This window comes from Elgaria multicarinata, chromosome 1 (genome assembly GCF_023053635.1).
Source record: "Elgaria multicarinata webbii isolate HBS135686 ecotype San Diego chromosome 1, rElgMul1.1.pri, whole genome shotgun sequence".
NCBI lineage: Eukaryota > Metazoa > Chordata > Lepidosauria > Squamata > Anguidae > Elgaria > Elgaria multicarinata.
Window position 1 is genome coordinate 126,217,717 of NC_086171.1, and position 19,686 is coordinate 126,237,402.

Here is a 19,686-nt window from a genome sequence, read left to right on the forward strand (position 1 = left end):
CAGGACATTTTGGTGGATATTAAAGAATTGTTTCCAAAACTGTTCTGTTGGCATGGATACAAAAATGAAAACTGGGAAAATGAGGACCTACTGGAAATGGACAAAGAACAGTCTGCAGATTCTTTGGCTTGTCTGTCTTATTTGGTATTTGTTCAGGACTGCTTTGGTATGGACTGCCTGCCGGTAGTTTTCAAGTAAGTTTTTTCTTTTTAATTGCAGGCTTATAAACAGCCATTCACTTGGTTGCCTGAGGCATGGAAGAATTTCTCTTCCAGGAGATCCAGTAAGGCAACTTAACAGCAGGTGGTTCTCCTTTGTGGTAGAAATTAGTAACATAGGCATATACGTATGTGTGTGGGTGGACAGGCCAGCAAAAATTTTAGTGGGCTAATAACTTTTGTGAATTTACCTTGTGAGGATGACTTCCTGTACATTCTGGCTTGTCATATTTAGTGATACGCTTAACATAACCTAGACTGAGGTTTTGTTTTGTCTTTTTTAAAAAAATGTCAAGTTACTGTCTTGTAAGTTATACTCTGCTCTCAGGCATATTACAGTTTGTGTTTTTTATCAGTTCCTGAATTGTCTCTGGCTGATTTAAATGGTTTTAGATATTTGTTTTTGTTGTTGAAATTGTTTTAGATACTTGTTGTTGTTGTGTTTGTTACCTGTTCTATGTCCTTATATGAATGGTTTTTATATTTTATATAATATATTTTAATGTGTTTTTTTATTATTTTTGTGAACTGCCCAGGGAGCTTCGGTTATAGGACTGTATAGAAATATAATAAATGAAATGAAATGCTTGACTTTCTATTGTAGGCCGTCATATATTCTGCAGTGCAACATGGTGCACATCAGAGTTCTATTGAAAAGGTAAGGTTATTCTTCCTTTTTATTTCAGTTTTTATCTCAATTTTTTTCAAGGGCGTAGGGCAGGGAACAACACTTCCAGAAACGTACAGTAAAAGACACTAACAACAACACAGTTGGAGTTTGGGGGTGGGGGATATATTATTTCATGCTTAACTAGCTTAATTATGGCTCAGGTTATTTTTGAAGCCATATCGTATTTGAGACAATGTAGTCCCGACCACGGTGAAAGTGTCAAAATTCCAACTTCAAAGTACGAGGTTGCAACAACCTATAACTACTCTTCTTAGAGAGCTCACCTACATTCATACATTTGGGTTTGGGGCCAGTTTGCACAGCACTGTATTCCAATAGGTGTGAGAAACTTTGGTGAAATGTACTGCAGTCATGTAGGTACTTGACCTACAAGAGTATTGTGCAACTCACACAGGATTCTCAAATAAATTGGTAAGCTGCCCTACAAAAGCAGCTTGTGGGTAAGCCCTATCTGAAGACTTTTCCTAGATAATGGCTTTGGAAGGAGATCTGAGGCAAACATCACAGATATAATATACTGGTGACAAAGAATCTTAGCTGTTTCTGGAAAAAGCAACAAAACTTTACATTTGGTGTTTAAAAACCGATAGCATCTTAATTTCTTGCAGGAAAGAAGAACCTGTTTTATCGAAAGGAATTGTAAGTATAACATTTATTTATTAATCATTATTCCTTGTGTTTTCAGAAAGCATAAGCTCAACCTGGCTATCTGTTTTCTTTCCTTAAAGGATGAGATGTATAACTAAGGCTGGACTACTGTACACACACTTAACTTGGGAATTAAGTCTCATTGACCTCAGTAGGACTTGTCTCCTTAGAACCATGTATAGGATTATTATACATCACCCTGATCCTACATATAATTTTCTTGACAATTAGTCACATGGGTTTCATTGGAGTTTGTTTATAGTTGCAGCCTAACTTCGGTTATATCACTAGAAATGGGTATACCGTAAGCCTGTGGGTAGGGACTGCCTTAAGAATTATTTTTGTAAGCCGCTCTGAGAGCCTATTTTGGCTAAAGGGCAGTATAAAAGTGCTATAATAAATAAATAAATAAATATTGTTGGCATGTGCACATGAGTAGTTTGTATGCCTGGCTGCCCCAGCAACCAAAGGAACGAAGGAACCAGGGTAGACTTTATCCAGATAGCCTGGAATTGTGCACTCTGATTGGCAGGGGCTTAGGTGGAGGTCTTTCATATCACCTGCTAGCTGATCCCTTTAACTGGGGATGACAAGGATGGAACCTGGGGCCTTCTGCATCCAAAGCACATGTTCTGCTACTGAACTACAGTCCCTCCCTGCCTAATTCATTAAGCACTGTTGCTAAGCAACAAGTCACTGCTGATTTGAATGTGGCTTATTGAGTAGCTGTACCAGGATTGCTGTTGAAATAAATTGAGATTGTGGTTGCCTTGTGTTTGCAGGTCATTTACATGCATTGTCCAAAACCCTGGGGACATCTTAATAAAGGCTATTGTGGCAAGGTCTGAAAATGGACATGCACTATTACACTTGCTTGGAAATAGGTAGAACTTGTCTTATTTAATCTGCCAATTCCAAACATCCTAACCTGTCAAGCATACCCAAGAAACAGATCCTAGGATGGGGCTACCCCAAAAAAATTGGTATGGGTATTCAGCTAGAAGAGGCTTAATTCTCAATGGCTGGGATCACTAGGGAGTAGGTTTCGCTACCATCTTAGTGGTATCCCTAAATAACTATCTTGCTTTCTTCCATATAAGTTAATACTTGCCATTCACTCAATAATAATAATAATAATTTTATTTATTTATTACCCGCCTCTCCCTCTGGATCGAGGCAGGGAACAACATTAAATACAATATAATACATAAAACTAGTTAAAAGAGCATATAAAACCAATACAATATTAAAATAACAATCACAACATATTAAAATTCTTAGGTTTAAAATTCATCTGGGTAGGCCTGCCAGAAGAGACTGGTCTTTATGGCTGTCCTAAACTTAGAAAGAATGTTAAGGCGACGAATCTCCGCAGGCCATTCCACAGTCTGGGGGAAGCAGAAGGAAAGGCCCTCTGGGTAACTGTTGTCACCCTAGTTGTGGCTGACTGGAGTAAACCCCAGTGTGTGGGGCGGATTGTACGGGAAAAGGCGATCCCGAAGGGAACCTGGACCCAAACCATGTAGGGCTTTAAAGGTAATAACCAACACTTTATACTTCGCCCGGAAACTAATTGGCAGCCGGTGAAGTGATTTTAAAGTTGGTATAATATGGTCACCACTAGCTGTACCGGTGACCAACCTGGCTGCCATATTTTGAACTAGTTGAAGTTTCTGGACTAGGTACAAAAGTAGCCCTATGTAGAGCACACTGCAGAAGTTGAGCCTTGAAGTTACCAGCGCTACTGTTTTTAGGTCTTCTAACTAAACAATATGGCCAAAAACAACAACAACACCATGGCACTTTGAAGGCGAAACCTGATCCCCCCTGATGGGGATCCCACTGATGATGTAGTGCATCCCTGGCTCCAGAGCTGCTTTGTATATTAAAGGCCCTGTCTCTAAACATGCATGCCATCTATCATAGTTACTGGCATTTTGCAAGATAAAAAAGGGGGCTTCTAGTTAAATGTATTCTAGTTTGTCCACTAATTGTACAGTCCTGCCTTCATATGTCCTCCAAGGCAAAGTTACGTTCCCCTTGGTCCAATCATTTTATTGTACACAAAATGTTGTAATGAGAACACACGGCATTTCCCTACTCATTGGCTACTCTGTTCTGTCAACTGGGGAATACTCCCGGCATGTGAAGTAGATCATTTCCACGGTCCATAAAATTAATACATTAAACATAATTTGTAGGCTCTATTGGAGAACTGTCTGCTGAGGCTGGAAGACAAAAGCCTTTTCCTTGAGCACTTGGAGTTCAAAGGCTTTATTACAACTCCTCAGGTAATGTGATGGAAACATTATGTTGTTAGCTCTATATTGTACACTTTCTAAGATGTTTTCAAAAGAATGTAGACTGAAAGTATTTACTCAGTACTTTAAATGGAGGTAATTAAACGTTAAATGGGCTGATACAAAAATGTCTAAATATACCCATTGTGGCTTTTTAGAAAAATATTGTTTAGCATACATTTTTCAGGTTTTGTTTCTGTAATTTTATTGTAAAATCATCCTTTTGTCCAAACTTGTGTTTGGACCAAAAATAAAGCTTAGACTCCAGCCATTTGCGATTCTCCTGCATAGTATTGGTAACTGGCCAAGCAAAGTGATGTCTGTGGTTAACCTAGCCCATTGGATGCTTTAATTCTAACTCAATAATGTCAAAGAACAGTGAGACACCAGTCTAAGATTTGGTACACGTATTGTATGTTTCAAAATTGAAAGCATCTCAAGCCCTGCCCCAGTTTTCAAATGCTGGCAAAAAAATGCAAGATACAATGCAACGAGAACACTGAGAAACTAGTACGAAAGGTAGCACGCAGATCCAGAGAATAACTCTCAGTTATATCTAATGGTGTTGTTCCACCCGGGGAAGGGAACCACTGACAGAGAACGGACCTTGTCCTCCGCACATCCCTTCCCACCACAACCCCCCCCCCAAATTTGCTCAAGAGGGGTATGTGAGGAGGAGGTGAGAACAGGAAAGTCCAGTTGTGAAATGGACATCTGCTTGCGTGGGGATTGAACTCAACTCCATACGTTTAAGTACAGACCCCAGCTTGACTTCTGCATTTGTTTTTGAAGGACTCTCAGGAAATGCAAAATAGATAGTATTTTGACTCTTGAATAAAAGACACTTGAGCACTGCTTTGCTAATTACTTCCTTGACTATTGAATCTGACTATTTATAAAACTTGCAGCACAAAGCTCTGCTTGTTTACTCTGAAGTAACTCCCACTGTAGGATTTACTCCCTACTAAGTATGTGGTTAGAATTGCAGCCTTCGACATATAAGAACAAAAGAATAGAATCTTATAACTAGAGGAACCACTCAGATAATCCAGAGAGTGAGCAGGATGCCTTTCCCATCTTTGTAATTACTTTATAAAGTGAAATTATAAAACCAGAATGAAACATCAGAATGGGATTATATACATGATTGTTTTCTTCAGAACAATCCTGTGAGAAGATTCCATCAGGAATATAGAAATGAGGCTAATCCATTCTCTTGCATATGTATGCTGTAGGTTTCATAGGGAATTGATTAGGTTTCATAGGGAGTTAATCAGTTCCTGGATTATTATTTCTTCTTCCTGCTCCTTGCTATATAACCTTACTGCTGTCTTGGGCAAAGCTCTATATCTGAGTTGATGTCTGCCACTCTCTCCTTAATCCACTTCTCTCTGCCTCTATTGCAGATCACTTACTGCCTTGTCCCCTCCAATAAGTATGTGTGTAGAAGTGTGGCTTAAGGATGGAGTTACAGCTTTACTACTCTGTTTCCTTTTATTTTTGTGAGTTGAAGTTAGTTCGTTTATTTCAATAGCATTTTACACCACATTTGCTTGCAAAGGGTTTGTTTTGTCTGCATTTGCTTGAATAACTTGTGTTTTTATTTTTCCTTTTAATGACAGGATTTGGTCAAAGTCATTACACTGTGTCCTTTTGAACCTCTGGTATGTAACAGTTTCATGTGACTTTAAAAGTGTCATTTCTTAAGTATAGTTCATCTCATTCATTCCCTTCATCTTGTATTTCTCTGTAGAGAAAGAAGAGTTTAAAGATTTTACAGCTGTATATAGATAAATTTGATGAAGAGGGAAAATACACATTGTTCAGGTATGTCTCAGTGTTGTAGAATGACCAAAAATTAAGTAAGCTATATGAAGAGTACTGTAACTGTACTTTAATTTGGATAGTTTAGCTCAGTGGATTTGAAACAGTCGGTTGTAACCCAAAAGTGAGTCATGAGATCAGTCCAGATGGGTCGCAGCAAAACTGTTGCCACCATGTTGAGCAGTTGTGAAAGTGGGTCCTATGTTGCAGTTTGGGAGTCCCAGGTGGGTCTCGGGTATGGAGCAATTGAAGACCACTGCACTAGCTTTAATCCTTTTACTGTTTTGTATCTTCTAGAAATTTGATTCTAACTGAAAGTAATACGTAGGGCAGACCTACCCCATCTGGTGCCCTCTAGATGTTTTGGATTACTACTCCCATCATCACTGACCATTGGCCATGCTAGCCAAGGCTGATAGAAGTTGTAGTTCAGAATATCTGGAGGGCTCCAGATTAGGAAAAGCTGTTTTAGGTCATAATCTTTCATCTTCTGTCTTTTGTTACAGGTGCTTGTTGAAGACAAGCAACCATTCTGGTGTAGAAGGATACATCATTCAAAATATTAAGAATCAAATTGATTTAGCCTTGCGGGTGAGGAAGGTTATTGAATGTAAAACAGTGAGGAATGTATTTGTCTGCATTTGGTTTGGAATCCAAAGAGGTCTTTGTAAGTGCACGTTGCTTCTGGACACACATAGGAAAGGGTGTTCACGACAGTAGGAGGGGGGTGACCAAAAAGGAAATTTGCGTATTATCTTTTGGATCCTAATTGAAGAGCATGACGAATATGACCAGCAGCAGTAGGACAAGCCTTCTTGAAGACCTCCTACAAGAATACCTAACTGGGAGCTTGTATGGCATCTTCAGATGCTACATCTTTTATTTTTAATAAGCAAACTTCTAACGACACAGTCGTACCAAAAATATGCAAGTTTTGTTAACGTAGAAAGTGGTTCTTCACAAAAATCCAAATGGTCATAGAAGGTGTCTTTTTCACATAGTACAACTATCAAGTGGTGCACATGTTCCACGTATCCCTTCACTTGTAGAGATATTCTCATGTTGTTCACCTTTCTATGCCTGGTATTAAGAGGATTTTGAAGAAATGCTTTTTTAAAAAAATCTCTGGAAAAATAGATCTATGACCCCCATATGTAACTTATTCTGTCTGCCGTTTTGGGCTTTGGTCATTCTGTAGTTGGGAGGCTTATTCTAACAAATATCCTCAGACTTATTTGTAAAAACTGAATTGTAACTTGGAGGGGAAACAAAGGCCAATATGACATTGTTAGAATACAATCTTTACTAAGAGGTTTGGAGAAGCAATAATATAAGGCTACCATTGCAAAACATGATATTGTTCAATTGGAATATAAATTCAGTGACTTCATTTCTGGACCTTGCTCAGGCTTGGTACAGACTGCTTAAAGAGTGTTTTGGCTAAATGTTTCTTTTTTTCATCTGTTGCTTTTCAGAGGTTAGAGGACAGCAAGTTTTTTACTGGGTTTGCTTTGGTCTCACTACTAGATACAGTTCTTTCCCTTCCTGATGGTGCTGAAACTGATCTTCTCCAGAACTCCGACAGGTGAGATGTGATTAATAGTCACTGCAGAACTATTTTGCTGAGGACCCCTACCCACCCACCCCAAGCTGCCTCCATTGATGTTTTTGCAACAATGCTGACAATTAAGATACATTTTACTAGAGCTTACCTAGTCGACTGGAATCTTCCTTCAAGATTTCTCATGCAGGCTAAGATCTGCAGGTGGTCAGAAGCGCTAAAATTACAAAATAGCCACAGAAATCTACTGTTTAGGGGATAATGTATTCATAGGTTCAAGTATCTTATTTTGATATCATATGTTCAGATCATTACTGTAAACCTTGAAATGTGATCCAGATTTTAGCTTTTTCTTTGAGTTGGAGAGCAGAGCATGGAACTTTTATGCCAGGCACAGGAACTCAACATCTGTGTTGATGGGGAGTGCCCAGACAGCATAAAGTGCCACCGAAGTGACTGGAAATTGCTTAGAAATTTTCCCTGTAAAGGAACTAGGGATCCTTTCTGATGAAGTCCCTGTGCTGGGTTTAGTGGACGGTTATGGAGGAGGGGGAAGGTATCCACAAATCTGATTGCTAGGAGCGAATACCCTTTACCATCTGGCGAGAGAGATTCTCAAAAGCCTCTGACATTTGTGCTGCAGTTTGGAGAAGGCAAGGCAAGCATGCTTCCGGGTTCCTTTTTCTTATTATTCTTTATCTATGCCTCCAGGCATTTCCCTTGACCTCTTTGTGCTTGCTTGAGGGCTCAAGGTATTGGTAGCAAATGAAGGCTTGGCTATAAGCAAAGCTGATATCTGTGAATCTCTGGTCAGTCAGGAATGGTTTAGTTTGCAAACCTTCAAAGGATCTGGTTCACCCTATATGAGGCATTGTTTTTGGACCTACCTGCTATCTGCCAGAAGTCAATAGGAGAAACTACTAGATTTTCTTGGAAAGTCAGGGGAAAAGCTATAAGTTGAGAGTACAGAGAAGCTAGATTTGCTTGTACCAACTTCTGGGGAATTCCTTGTAGACTGTGGAATTTGTGTTCTGGCACCTAATTCACACTAATTCTTCCACAAGCATCCTTCTGTGAATAAAAAAAAATTGTCTTATTCAGCTGATGTTATTTTTTTAACTTCTCTAATTTGCAGGATTATGGCATCACTAAATTTACTGCGATATTTAATCATTAAAGATAAAGAAGATGAAAATCGAGTAAGTGATAAGTAAAAAACATTTATTTTCTGTTAACAGTGGCATGTGAATGAAAGGGTATGTGTGAGAGAGACAGACAAGGAGCTAGCTCTCACAACATGCTGGGTTCACCATGCGTTGTTTAACTCTTGATGAGTTGCAATGTGTGCCAAGCATCTGTGACCACCATTATGAATATGCAGCCCCCAATGGGGTTGCGGTGTGTCATCCAAACTTGGCCACCCTAGGTTATTCTTTAACCCTTTTATAACTCAAGGTGGTTAGGTTCGCACAACACAACACCCCCCCATTAGGGGTTATGTATTCATAATGGTGGCTGCACGCGCTGCAGCTCATCATGGGTTAAACAACTCACAGTGAGCCGGGCATGTCATGTAGACCAGATCAATATGTGTTAACACCACTGCATATTTGTGAAAACTGGTACAGATGAAATACACTGATGAATTATTCTTAAATGCCATCATGCTTTTTGCTCTCGTCATTTACATATACTAGTAGCCCAGATCAGAATGCATAATTCTACATAACTTTGCAATAACTGAATATTGACATCTATCAGTCCTTACAAATAATTTAACTTGCCTTGATAGAAACAAGCTTAAAATCTCCTGCATTTTGAATATCTCCCAACAATGTGGCTCTTACAAGCCATTTGGATATTGGGTGTGCCTTTCCCTTTTGAAATATGCCACTTCATCACACAGCTTTAAGGAATGTTCTGTACTCTTCCCACATGTGGGGGGGATTATAGTAATGTCCAGGTGTTTTGTGAGTGTTTTGACAACTTTGCCTCAAATTATTTTTTTAATATTGCATTAGAATGAAGTCCCTTGGTTTTCTAATCCTTCCTTGTAGTTCCATTCTATAAACAGGTCATCAGTACTATGGGGTATTTGACCTGAATTTCAGCTTATTGTTAGGATATTCCTGCTCAAGCAATAGCAGGAATGATAGGTCTGTTTTGAATGTATATGAAGATTATTTATAATAATTATCAGTTTCTATAACAGGAAAAACATCAGTTTCTATAACAGGAGAGCCATCTAATCATCTTAAGTGTTCCCCCCAACCCCATAAGTAAAATGATTTGGGAGTGCTCCTTTGTATCTTCTATTCTGAGAGCCTCTACAGCAGTGCTTAACATACCTCTTATTATATAAGATGTGAAATCTTGGCTTGTTGTGTCAAGACAAGGAGTGGGCTAAATTTAGCATTGCAGGCAAAGCTCTTGAAATCAATGAGGGAGAAAAACAAGGAGAGAGCAATGGAGCCAGATCACAGCATTATAATTGCTGCTGGTATGCTTTACTGAACTGTCATATTGAGCTAAATTCTGTTTTGCTGGAGGGCAAATAGCTCTCAGCATACTGAAGGCAACCCAGCTTGGAAGGTTCTATTCTGATCTGGCAGACAATTTATGCTTCTCCAGCAGCAAACAGAGCTTCACCTCCATTTCTGTGTTTATTTAATATTTTTGCCCTGGACATTTGCATCTCATTATGCAGGCTTTGCACCCTGACCTGTTTTTTTTAATTCCTTGCTTAATACAAATAGGCAGTTAACATATGCTAATCATGTGAGCTATGTTGCATCCCAGTTCTAATCATATGCTTTACTAAAAATGCTAACTTGAAAGTAAGATTTATCCATTTGAGCAGGCTCATCCTAATCATGTTTACTCTGAAGTAAAACTGATTGACTCTAGTGGGACTTACTGAGTTGGAACTATTTTAGGGATTGTGTACAATATGGATTCAATGGGAATGTATGGAATGTAAGCGCACAGTTACATGCTTTATGTTGAATTGATTTGTTGAGATGTCGTGCACTTAATTTTGGATTATTCTCTTATGGTGTTTCTGTAGTTGAAGTTTAATATAGATAATTAGCATTCAAATTTATCTCTTTAACAATTGGTTTAATTAACAGGGTCTATTAGATATCCCCCAAACACTGCTTTTTCCAGTATTTTAAAATTATCATAACCTCCTGGCCTTGGTACACTCCCAATGACATCGGAGCTTCTATATTCTCTGTTTGGTGTGAGGAGGCATCAGAATGGGATATGTCTCCTACCATTCAGGAACACGGGGATCCTATGACCAAGATCTTTATGCCTTGATCTCATCCTTGGTGGCTCTTCCTTCCTGTTCATTCTCTGCCTTTGCCCAGGACAGAGCTTGTACATATTTCTTTCTCCAACAACTCTTTCCAGGCCTTGTATACCTCTATTTTCTTGAATTTTATCCCTTTCAGTTCTTCTTTTCAATTCTTCTCTCTCTATGCTTTTTAAAAAGGCTCCCCCACCCACCAATCTCTTCTCTCCCTCTGTTCCTCAGCAATGGGCGAAAAGGACAGAAAATCTGCAAAGGGGAAGGGAAAGCCTGAGCCTGTGACGTATACTAGAGTTTCCGTCACAGTCTGCTTGAACTCCTGCCAAAGCCACCAGAGTGCTTTTGGGCAATTAGGAGTGCCCACAGTTACCGGTGAGCTTATAATGGCCTGGCATAGCTGCCATCACAGCTCAGCCAGTGAGCCTGTTACAGTTGGGCTCAGCTGCTGCCTGAGCTCTGCCACTTCTGCACCAGCTGGCTTAAGCCCCACCTACCCCAAGGCCCACTGTAGGAGAAGGGAGTATCACATTGCTCAGTCAGGACACAGCGGATCACTGCATGTCGAGGAAGGAGACGGATGTGAGGACCTTTGTACTGGGTCCTGTAAGGAACCCCAGTTCAACCTGGACTGGGACCTTAATCATGGGCTATTGCCAGTTTCCCCCAAAATATACCAACTCTATCTCTGCAGTGCAGCAACTGCACGGGCCACCAGAGAGCACATCACCTGTTAAGGGAAGGGTGAGGGCAGCACATTTGGATGTGCTGCCCTCTCCCCTGCCTACCCAGTGTTCCTCTTCCATAATGGAAGCTGCAACCTCAGTGACACTGGAGCTTATATATTTAGCCCCTGCCACCCCCACATACCTGGATGACTCCATGGAAGAGTTAGGGGTGGCCAGGATTCTAGGGGCCATAGTATCAAAACATGGGTGGCTTCTAGTGTATGGTGTGGCATAAATGCTTCAAGCCCCTCTAGCCCTGGTTGGGAGTTTCCTAACTCAGTAAGTAAAATACAGAGATGGTCCCATATAGACTGAGACAAATTGAGGCTGCAGGGAGGCCTCTGGCATATGTGTATATGGTACATTCAAAGCATCTGAAACTTTAGTTCATGGAAATAGACAGGCTCTACTCCATTGTTAATCATTTGGCATTGCTCTCATTTTTCTGATGTTCAATATTTGAATCCAAAAATGCCTTCTTTTCTCTACTTGGTAATGTTAAGAGTAAGACTGCAATATTCAGGTAGATGGCTAGTTTAGGTAGAGTGTTGGAAGATATAGCAAAGCTGTACTCATACTAGCAAAAGAGGGTCTCCGACTATAAGCATTACTGGAAATTTCCTAAATATCTAGAGTAGAGAGCCTAAAGGAAATGGATGGTGAATAAATGCTGAACTTTGAGCTCTAACTTAGCGAGAGGTAGACTAGGACAGTTAAAAAAAGCAAAACAGAAGTAGAATTGTTCAATAGAAAATGACAGGTTTTACTAGTCTTTGATAATTTGGGCAAAAAGCTATTCAGATATTGCCTTTGACAGATTTTCCGATTTTATCAGTTGAAGCTTGGTAGGCAAACCCTGTCAGTAGAAAAAATCTGTTTGGATTTCAGTGATTTACCACTGCTCACCCTCTCCAAAGTCCATTTCTCACCACCCCAGTTTTCTTTGCCTGTCTCCTTCCTTATGCCTCCTGCAACATCCAATATTCATAGTCTTGGTAACTTAACATTCAAAGGTTATAGTAGCTTTTCATAGAAATGTCTTATGATTGATATGGTGGCTTTTGCATGCTCATATCGCTATCCAGCTGCTGCATCTTGATAGACAAATGGTTTGAAATAGTCAAGGGAGCAATTTATATTTAAATTTTGCAGCAGGTTTAGCATCCGCTTTTTATTTTCTCATATTCTATGAGCATGCACTGTTCTAGCTGAGGTTCATTAAACACTGACAAGCCATTATAACTTCAGTTTTCTGGCTGTTTCAGTCCTGGGAAGGCCGCTTACCCCAGAAGCACCAGTAACTTCCATGTCTGCATGGGGACAAATACCTAGTTAACCAGGAAATGGCAAGTTAATACAAGGCAAACAAAAAGAAAATTTGTCTCTTTGGACTGCTGTGTATTTTACTGCTTATTGGTCTTATCCCTAATGCTTCAAATAGAACAGTTGTAATAAATAACTATTATTTCACTGGATGTTGGGTTTTATTTTTAAATTTAAAACATACCTACAAGAAAACGTTTGCTCAATACTCCTTAACCACGTTGCTCATGGAGAGCATCCCAACAATGATGTGACTTAGGAGAGCAACTGTAGCTTGCATATTACAGAATTTCCTATATTGCTTGTCTGTGATAGAAGAGAAACTGAAGATGAAAGAATTACTACATGTCTAATACAGTGTATATTTGTTTTTGGAATTACCTATAGCAAGAATTATCTGCTGCCTTAGAGCAGTATTTCCATTTGACAGTCTAAAACATAAATCAAGAATTAAAATGCAGTAAATTAAAAGTAACCCCTACAAAGGAAGCTGATCCAAAAATGAGAATCTTGGGTAACTTCTATGACAGGTCTGCACACTTTGTAGGCTGTGCTTGGTTTGATGGGCTGTTAGTCGTGTTCAGTGGCCCAACAAGGACTCAATAGGTCTCCTGTTTTTCATTTGGACTACAAAAACCAAGTGGCTGTCAAGTATCTGTCACACCACAGCCAAAGATTAGTCGGCTGTACTTAATGTAGCGGGTTATAAGTTGTTCATGACACACCAGAGAAGATAAGCTGGTCTAGTTTATGAGTAAGGTAAATGCTGAATTATGAGGTCTGGGAAGGCTACAAGGATTCAACACATTAAGGTACAGGTCAGCATTATAGGTAACATCTAAATTCCTTTCCTTCCTTAAACTAGCTGGTTATGTAGCTGAAGAAAATACTCATTTAGACCTATGGACCTCATTGCTACAGTACAATGATTTTTTCTTTTCTTTTTCATGAGACGTGTGTGTGGACAGAACTTTACAAAATTGAGAGAAGTTTCTTGAAGCCCTTACATGTTGGACTTAATATGTCAAGAGCACACTATGAAGCAGAAATAAAGAACAAAAAACAAAACAAAAAAGGTAAGTTGACTTCATTATTTTCATGGCTGTTTTTTGGGTTTAGACCACAGTAGTATTGATGTCCATCTACCACAGTATTGTCTTCTCTGTCAATAACACTTCAAGATCTCAAACAGAGATCATTCCTAGAGATCTTTAAATGGAAATGTAGGGGTTGAACCTGAAAGCTTCTGATTGCAAAGCACATGTTCTGTCACTGAATGGTAGCCTTTCTCCATGAAAAAGAAGTAACTCCTTCTTAGTCAGAAATCTATAACTTTTGAGTTTTAAAAAGTTTAGAATAATTTATTTTGCCTGATATTTTGAGTTAATCTAGTTTTGCTTATGAAAAGTTGTATATTTTTCCAATATAAACTCAGTCCAGCATTAAATTCCATCCATTTCGGTGCACATGAAATGACTACCATATGTGGCAAAATGTTTAGGTGAAATAGCTCACCATGGGATCAAGGAATTTTCTTATGTACTTTCTTTGGAAGAGAGGTTTTCTGGGTACCATATATAGACTGACTGTTGTATAGAGAGAGCTGCTGCAGAGCTTGATTTCAAATGACCTCCACATGATAAGTACCTTGTATGCATTGTCCCTGAGAAATTGAGTAAAGCAGAGATTACTTACAGTCGTGTGAAAAAGAAAGTACACCCTCTTGGAATTGTATGATTTTATATATCAGGACATAATAACAATCATCTGTTCCTTAGCAGGTCTAAAAATAGGTAAATACAACCTCAGATGAACAACAACACATGACATATTACACCGTGTCATGATTTATTTAACAGAAAAAAAGCCAAAATGGAGAAGCCATGTGTGAAAAAGTAAGTACACCCTTACTGCTTCCATAGCAGTAGCAGACAGGTGCTGCTAATCAAATGCCTGTGATTAATTGATCATCAGCAAGTATGACCACCTCTATAAAAGTCGAAGTTTTTTCAGTTTGCTGGTCTGGAGCATTCAGGTTGTGTTAACACAATGCCAAGGTGGAAAGACATCAGCAATTATCTTAGAGAAGCAATTGCTGCTGCCCATCAATCTGGGAAGGGTTATAAGGCCATTTCAAAACAATTTAAAGTCCATCATTCTACAGTGAGAAAGATGATTCAAAAGTGGAAAACATTCAAGACAGTTGCCAATCTTCCCAGGAGAGGACGTCCCAGCAAAATCACCCCAAGGTCAGACCGTGCAATGCTCAGAGAAATTGCAAAAAACTCAAGAGTTACATCTCAGACTCTACAGGCCTCAGTGAGCATGTTAAATGTTAAAGTTCATGAAAGTACAATTAAAAAAGACTGAACAAGTATGGTTTGTTTGGAAGGGTTGCCAGGAGAAAGCCTCTTCTCTCTAAAAAGAACGTGTCAGCACGGCTTAGGTTTGCAAAGTTGCATCTGAACAAACTACAAGACTTCTGGAACGATGTCCTTTGGACAGACAAGACCAAAGTGGAGAAGTTTGGCCATAATGCACAGCGCCACGTTTGGTAAAAACCAAACACAGCATATCAGCACAAACACCTCATACCAACTGTCAAGCACGGTGGTGGAGGGATGATGATTTGGGCTTATTTTGCAGCCACAGGACCTGGGAACCTTGCAGTCATTGAGTCAACCATGAACTCCTCTGTATACCAAAGTATTCTAGAGTCAAATGTGAGGCCATCTGTCCAATGGCTAAAGCTTAGCCGAAATTGGGTCATGCAACAGGACAATGATCCCAACCACACCAGCAAATCTACAACAGAATGGCTGAAAAAGAAAAGAATCAAGGTGTTGCAATATCCCAGTCAAAGTCCAGACCTCAACCCGATTGAAATACTATGGCGGAACCTTAAGAGAGCTATGCATAAACAAATGCCCTCTAACCTCAATGAACTGAAGCAACGTTGTAAAGGAGAGTGGGCCAAAATTCCTCCACAACGATGAGAGAGACTGATAAAGTCATACAGAAAACGATTACTTCAAGTTATTGCTGCTAAAGGTTGTTCCACAAGCTATTGAATCATAAGGTGTACTTACTTTTTCACACAGGGGTTCTCCATTTTGGCTTTATTTCTGTTAAACAAATCATGACACGGTGTAATATGTCATGTGTTGTTGTTCATCTGAGGTTGTATTTACCTAATTTTTAGACCTGCTAAGGAACAGATGATTGTTATTATGTCCTGTTATGTAAAATCATACAATTCCAAGAGGGTGTACTTTCTTTTTCGCACGATTGTACATCCCTTCAACAGCATCCCAGGCTCATTTATCTGTACACCTTGTAGTAACTTCCAGGGCTCATTGTTTCATGTTTTTGCCTTCATGGTTGTACATTCCGGGCTTAAGTTCTAAAATACTAGGTGTATACTACTTCCCAAGGTAAATAGTTGGATACTGAAAGTTGCACTGTGCTTGCTGTAGATTTAGTTCATCTGAGCCCCTAGAACATAATATTTTGTTAATTTTAGATAAAGTGATCCATGAGAGCAAGCTTTCAGGCCCATGTGCTTCCCCCACCCTACATTATGCACAAAACCTTCAGTGTGAACTGGTGGCTTACATTTGCTTAACACCTATACAAGAAGACTCTTTGGGTTGAACAGTTTCATACAAAAAAAATGGTGGCTGGTTCTTTTGGGCCTGGCTGCAGGTTTCAAGTGTGGTCCGGGGTGGGGGTGGAAAATGTGAAAATCGGGCTCTCTCCCATGCTCCAGCTGCATGTAGATCTTACATGCTGAGACTGCATATGAACGCGATCTTAGTGTTATCATGTTTTCACATTCAAAACCTGGAAAAATCCCAAACTAAGGACCCAGTACAGCTATACAACTACCTTTAAATGTGGAAAGATCCAGGCACACGTAGCAGGACACCTTCATTAGCTCCTTTGGAAAAAACATCTATTGTGTTCAGTATTGTTTTTGTGGAACCTCCATGTTTGCCAAATGAAGTGTCACTCCCAGGCTTGAGAGCTTTAGGAAAGATACCCTCTTTCTGACCTCCTTTCTTCTCTTCCCCTCCCTCCCCTCCCCCACCCCATGTAAGAAATTATGCTCACTTACTTGCTCCCTGCCCTCACCTTCACAGCTTCTCAGGTAGCTAGAAGAGAATAAATAAATCTCTTTTCCTTTCTTGTTTCATACTTTTTACAGTGGTTGTTGGGTGCAGCAAAGGTTGAACATGCCCAACCACCTTTGTATGGAAAGTTTGGTGGTGGGGAGAAAGGAAAAGGGGCCTGTGTGTTTCCTTCCCCTATCCCTCCCCATATTTACCAGGTAACAGTGTAGAAGCTGGCGATGGTGGTATTGGCTGTCTGAATAGCCTCCAAATGGTAGTGATGGCAGCAGCAATTACTGCTAGGAATGAATGGATTAGTTAAATCCATGCTGTCAGTGTTTTGCGGACTGTCAGGCAACTTTTGATAGACTCTTCTTCTTTTTTTTAGAGAGATGTATGAAAATTTCGTTCCACTTGTGCCAGTGCTCTTTAGTGCAAATCCACCACCCAAAAGCAAAAGAACAACAAGTCCACACAACTTGGAAAAAGCTAGTCTGTTGCAGATATCTCCAACATCCTGAACACTGTACAATGTCTCTGTGTATGTGTTTGTAATAAACTTTCTTTCCTGTTACAGAATCCTGCACTTCTAAGATTTGCTCTGTAACAGTACCTGGGGAAAAGATGCCTACTATGACAACTGAAATGGAACTTAAAGTGAGTGGCTTGTTTTTGGTGAAACTGTTCAAATTATGAAGATCAAATGTATGAAGACAGACTTTGTGTTTCTTTTTATTTAGAATTACTTTGGGGAAGGAGAACTGGTAACTGCTTAACATATAATTAACGTTAATTTCCCCCTAATATTTCAGGTTCTTCATTCAGCCCTTTTCACATTTGATTTAATTGAGAGTGTTCTGGCCAGGGTAGAAGAACTCATTGAAACCAAAACACAGCCTGCAATTGGAGAAACTACTGGGATCAAATGAAGCATTTTGTCTCCCTTTTGTCAATGTTTCACTTCATGCACTGCGTTTATACTTCTGACATTATGACTTGAAAATATAAAGTACCAAGCTTTAAATATGTACCAAGTTGTAATTATACTGACTGCTGGAAAAGAAGGCCCAAGAATATTTTTACACCTTCAGAAGTTCAAGGAAGTGTTAGCTTGGTTGGCATATTTGCAAAATACATGTAAAGTGTGTGTTAGGTTTAATTAAACACCACTCTGCCAGAGATCTGGGCTATGTTTTTTGGTTGGCAAAACTCCCAGGAGCATGCATAACCGTGAGTTTTCATGGCATGTGTTAACATACTAGGCTTTGCATAACACAACCTGATTATAAGAAAATGTGACATAGACATTCAGTTCATTGTAACAATGATGGGGGATGTGAACAGAAACTTGTAAGTGTGCACGCAGTTTTACTCAATGGGTTGGACCAGATGTGCACTTGACGGTGATCCAAACTCTAAAGGAAAATGAGGAAACTTTTGCCAGTCCCTTCTTCCCCCTGTAGTCCCCTGTAAATCTGCTCTGGAGGGTTGTGGCACAATATGATAGGCAGCCACGGGGGTAGGGCGACTGAAGGAGAACAAAGGAATTGGAAAAATTCTCTCTCCCTTTTTATCCACCCCATATCCCCACCCCACTCCTTCAGCAAGGAGTCTTTGCTGAATCTGTTCTGTGAATGGAAGTATCCAATCCTATTGAATTAGGCCCCAGTCCAGTGGACAGACCTACAGAAGGTTGGCATATTATCTTTGTATAACTTGGATGGCACAGTTTTATACACACCATATGCTGACACTCTACTTCTCACCACCCAAAACACAGCACTGGTGGAATGAATTCCAAAGGTATATGATATAGACCCTCCAAGCAGTTCAGCAAAACAGCAAGGAAAAAGAAGCATCCAGCAAAAATTAAGGTTGAAGAATAAGTCAGTAACTGATATGTTCTTTTACTTTCACTTCATATCCACAAGGAAAATATGGGAGCAGTTAGGGAAATGCCCCCAGAGAGGGAATGGATTGGAAAGAGTGCATTTTAGTCATATACAAATAGTATATGTTAGTATAGAAACTGGGAATTTATTCTGTCTTACAACTTGTATGGAGAATGGTTTGGGGTATCTAGCAGCATAGTATACAGTAGTCTGATCACATGTTGAACAGCTTGAACTACTACTTGCCTAAAGTCTTCTGGCAGTGAAAAGAACTGGATCAGTCCGCAATCTATGACACCACAACCTAAGACTACGATGTCACATTCAAATGTAGTCAAGGGGTAGTATCCAATGTTGGTCCTATGTAGAGTAGATCCATTTAAATGAATGGGACTTAAATTGATCGCAACTTAAGTCTCATTTACTTCAAAGGATCGACTCTGTATAGGAGTAACATTGGATTCTATCCAAGGTGATACAGTGATTTCACCTGGGAGTAAATTCCTCCATGCAAATTTGCCTGATTATTCCTGAACATGTCTTACCCAGAGCATTCCCCAATACACTCAGTCCTGAACAAAGACACTGGGAGATGGTGTTTATGTCTTGAAATAATACCGTTGAACAACAAATATACATTTATTTCCATTCATGAGGTAAACTAATAACAAGTAAAAATAAATCTCAGAAAAGCAGCAGTAGAACTGAGTAAATAACTACTTTGGCATAAATTACATCATTGTTACCATGACATTTGAAGACCCTCCCAAAAGCTGCTCTTTAATAACTATTCTCCCATAGTATTGTTTAAAGATATTGGGATACCCATTTCCACTCAAGCTTAAATATAAACAGTATCTTTCATACTTTAAATGTTGAAAAAAAAATAAACCTAAAGTGAACAGTATTAAGGCCTTGGCGGTTATACAGGAAATTAAACTTTTAACAAATTACACACAGATTTTCATTCGAAATGTATCTGATACTGAAACGTGTTTTCCAAACTGACATGCTTATTTCTTTGAAGGTGCAGCTTTTTAAAGCACAGAATTGAGATTGTATTTTGCAAATAAACA

The 19,686-nt window shown here is 39.4% G+C and overlaps 1 protein-coding gene across 1 annotated transcript in view; it reads left to right on the plus strand.

Moving 5' to 3' along the window:
• GLMN (glomulin, FKBP associated protein) overlaps window positions 1-18,594 on the plus strand; it is a 35,287-nt gene extending 16,693 nt beyond the window's left edge. The window contains exons 8-19 of the mRNA XM_063136402.1: window positions 4-194; window positions 823-876; window positions 1,518-1,548; window positions 3,759-3,848; window positions 5,480-5,521; window positions 5,611-5,684; window positions 6,188-6,272; window positions 7,157-7,266; window positions 8,378-8,441; window positions 13,559-13,682; window positions 17,296-17,375; window positions 17,531-18,594. Coding sequence (XP_062992472.1) covers window positions 4-194; window positions 823-876; window positions 1,518-1,548; window positions 3,759-3,848; window positions 5,480-5,521; window positions 5,611-5,684; window positions 6,188-6,272; window positions 7,157-7,266; window positions 8,378-8,441; window positions 13,559-13,682; window positions 17,296-17,375; window positions 17,531-17,647 — 1,062 coding nt within the window. The 3' untranslated portion in view covers window positions 17,648-18,594. The remainder of the gene's footprint in view (window positions 1-3; window positions 195-822; window positions 877-1,517; window positions 1,549-3,758; window positions 3,849-5,479; window positions 5,522-5,610; window positions 5,685-6,187; window positions 6,273-7,156; window positions 7,267-8,377; window positions 8,442-13,558; window positions 13,683-17,295; window positions 17,376-17,530) is intronic.
• Window positions 18,595-19,686: the final 1,092 nt, after the last annotated feature.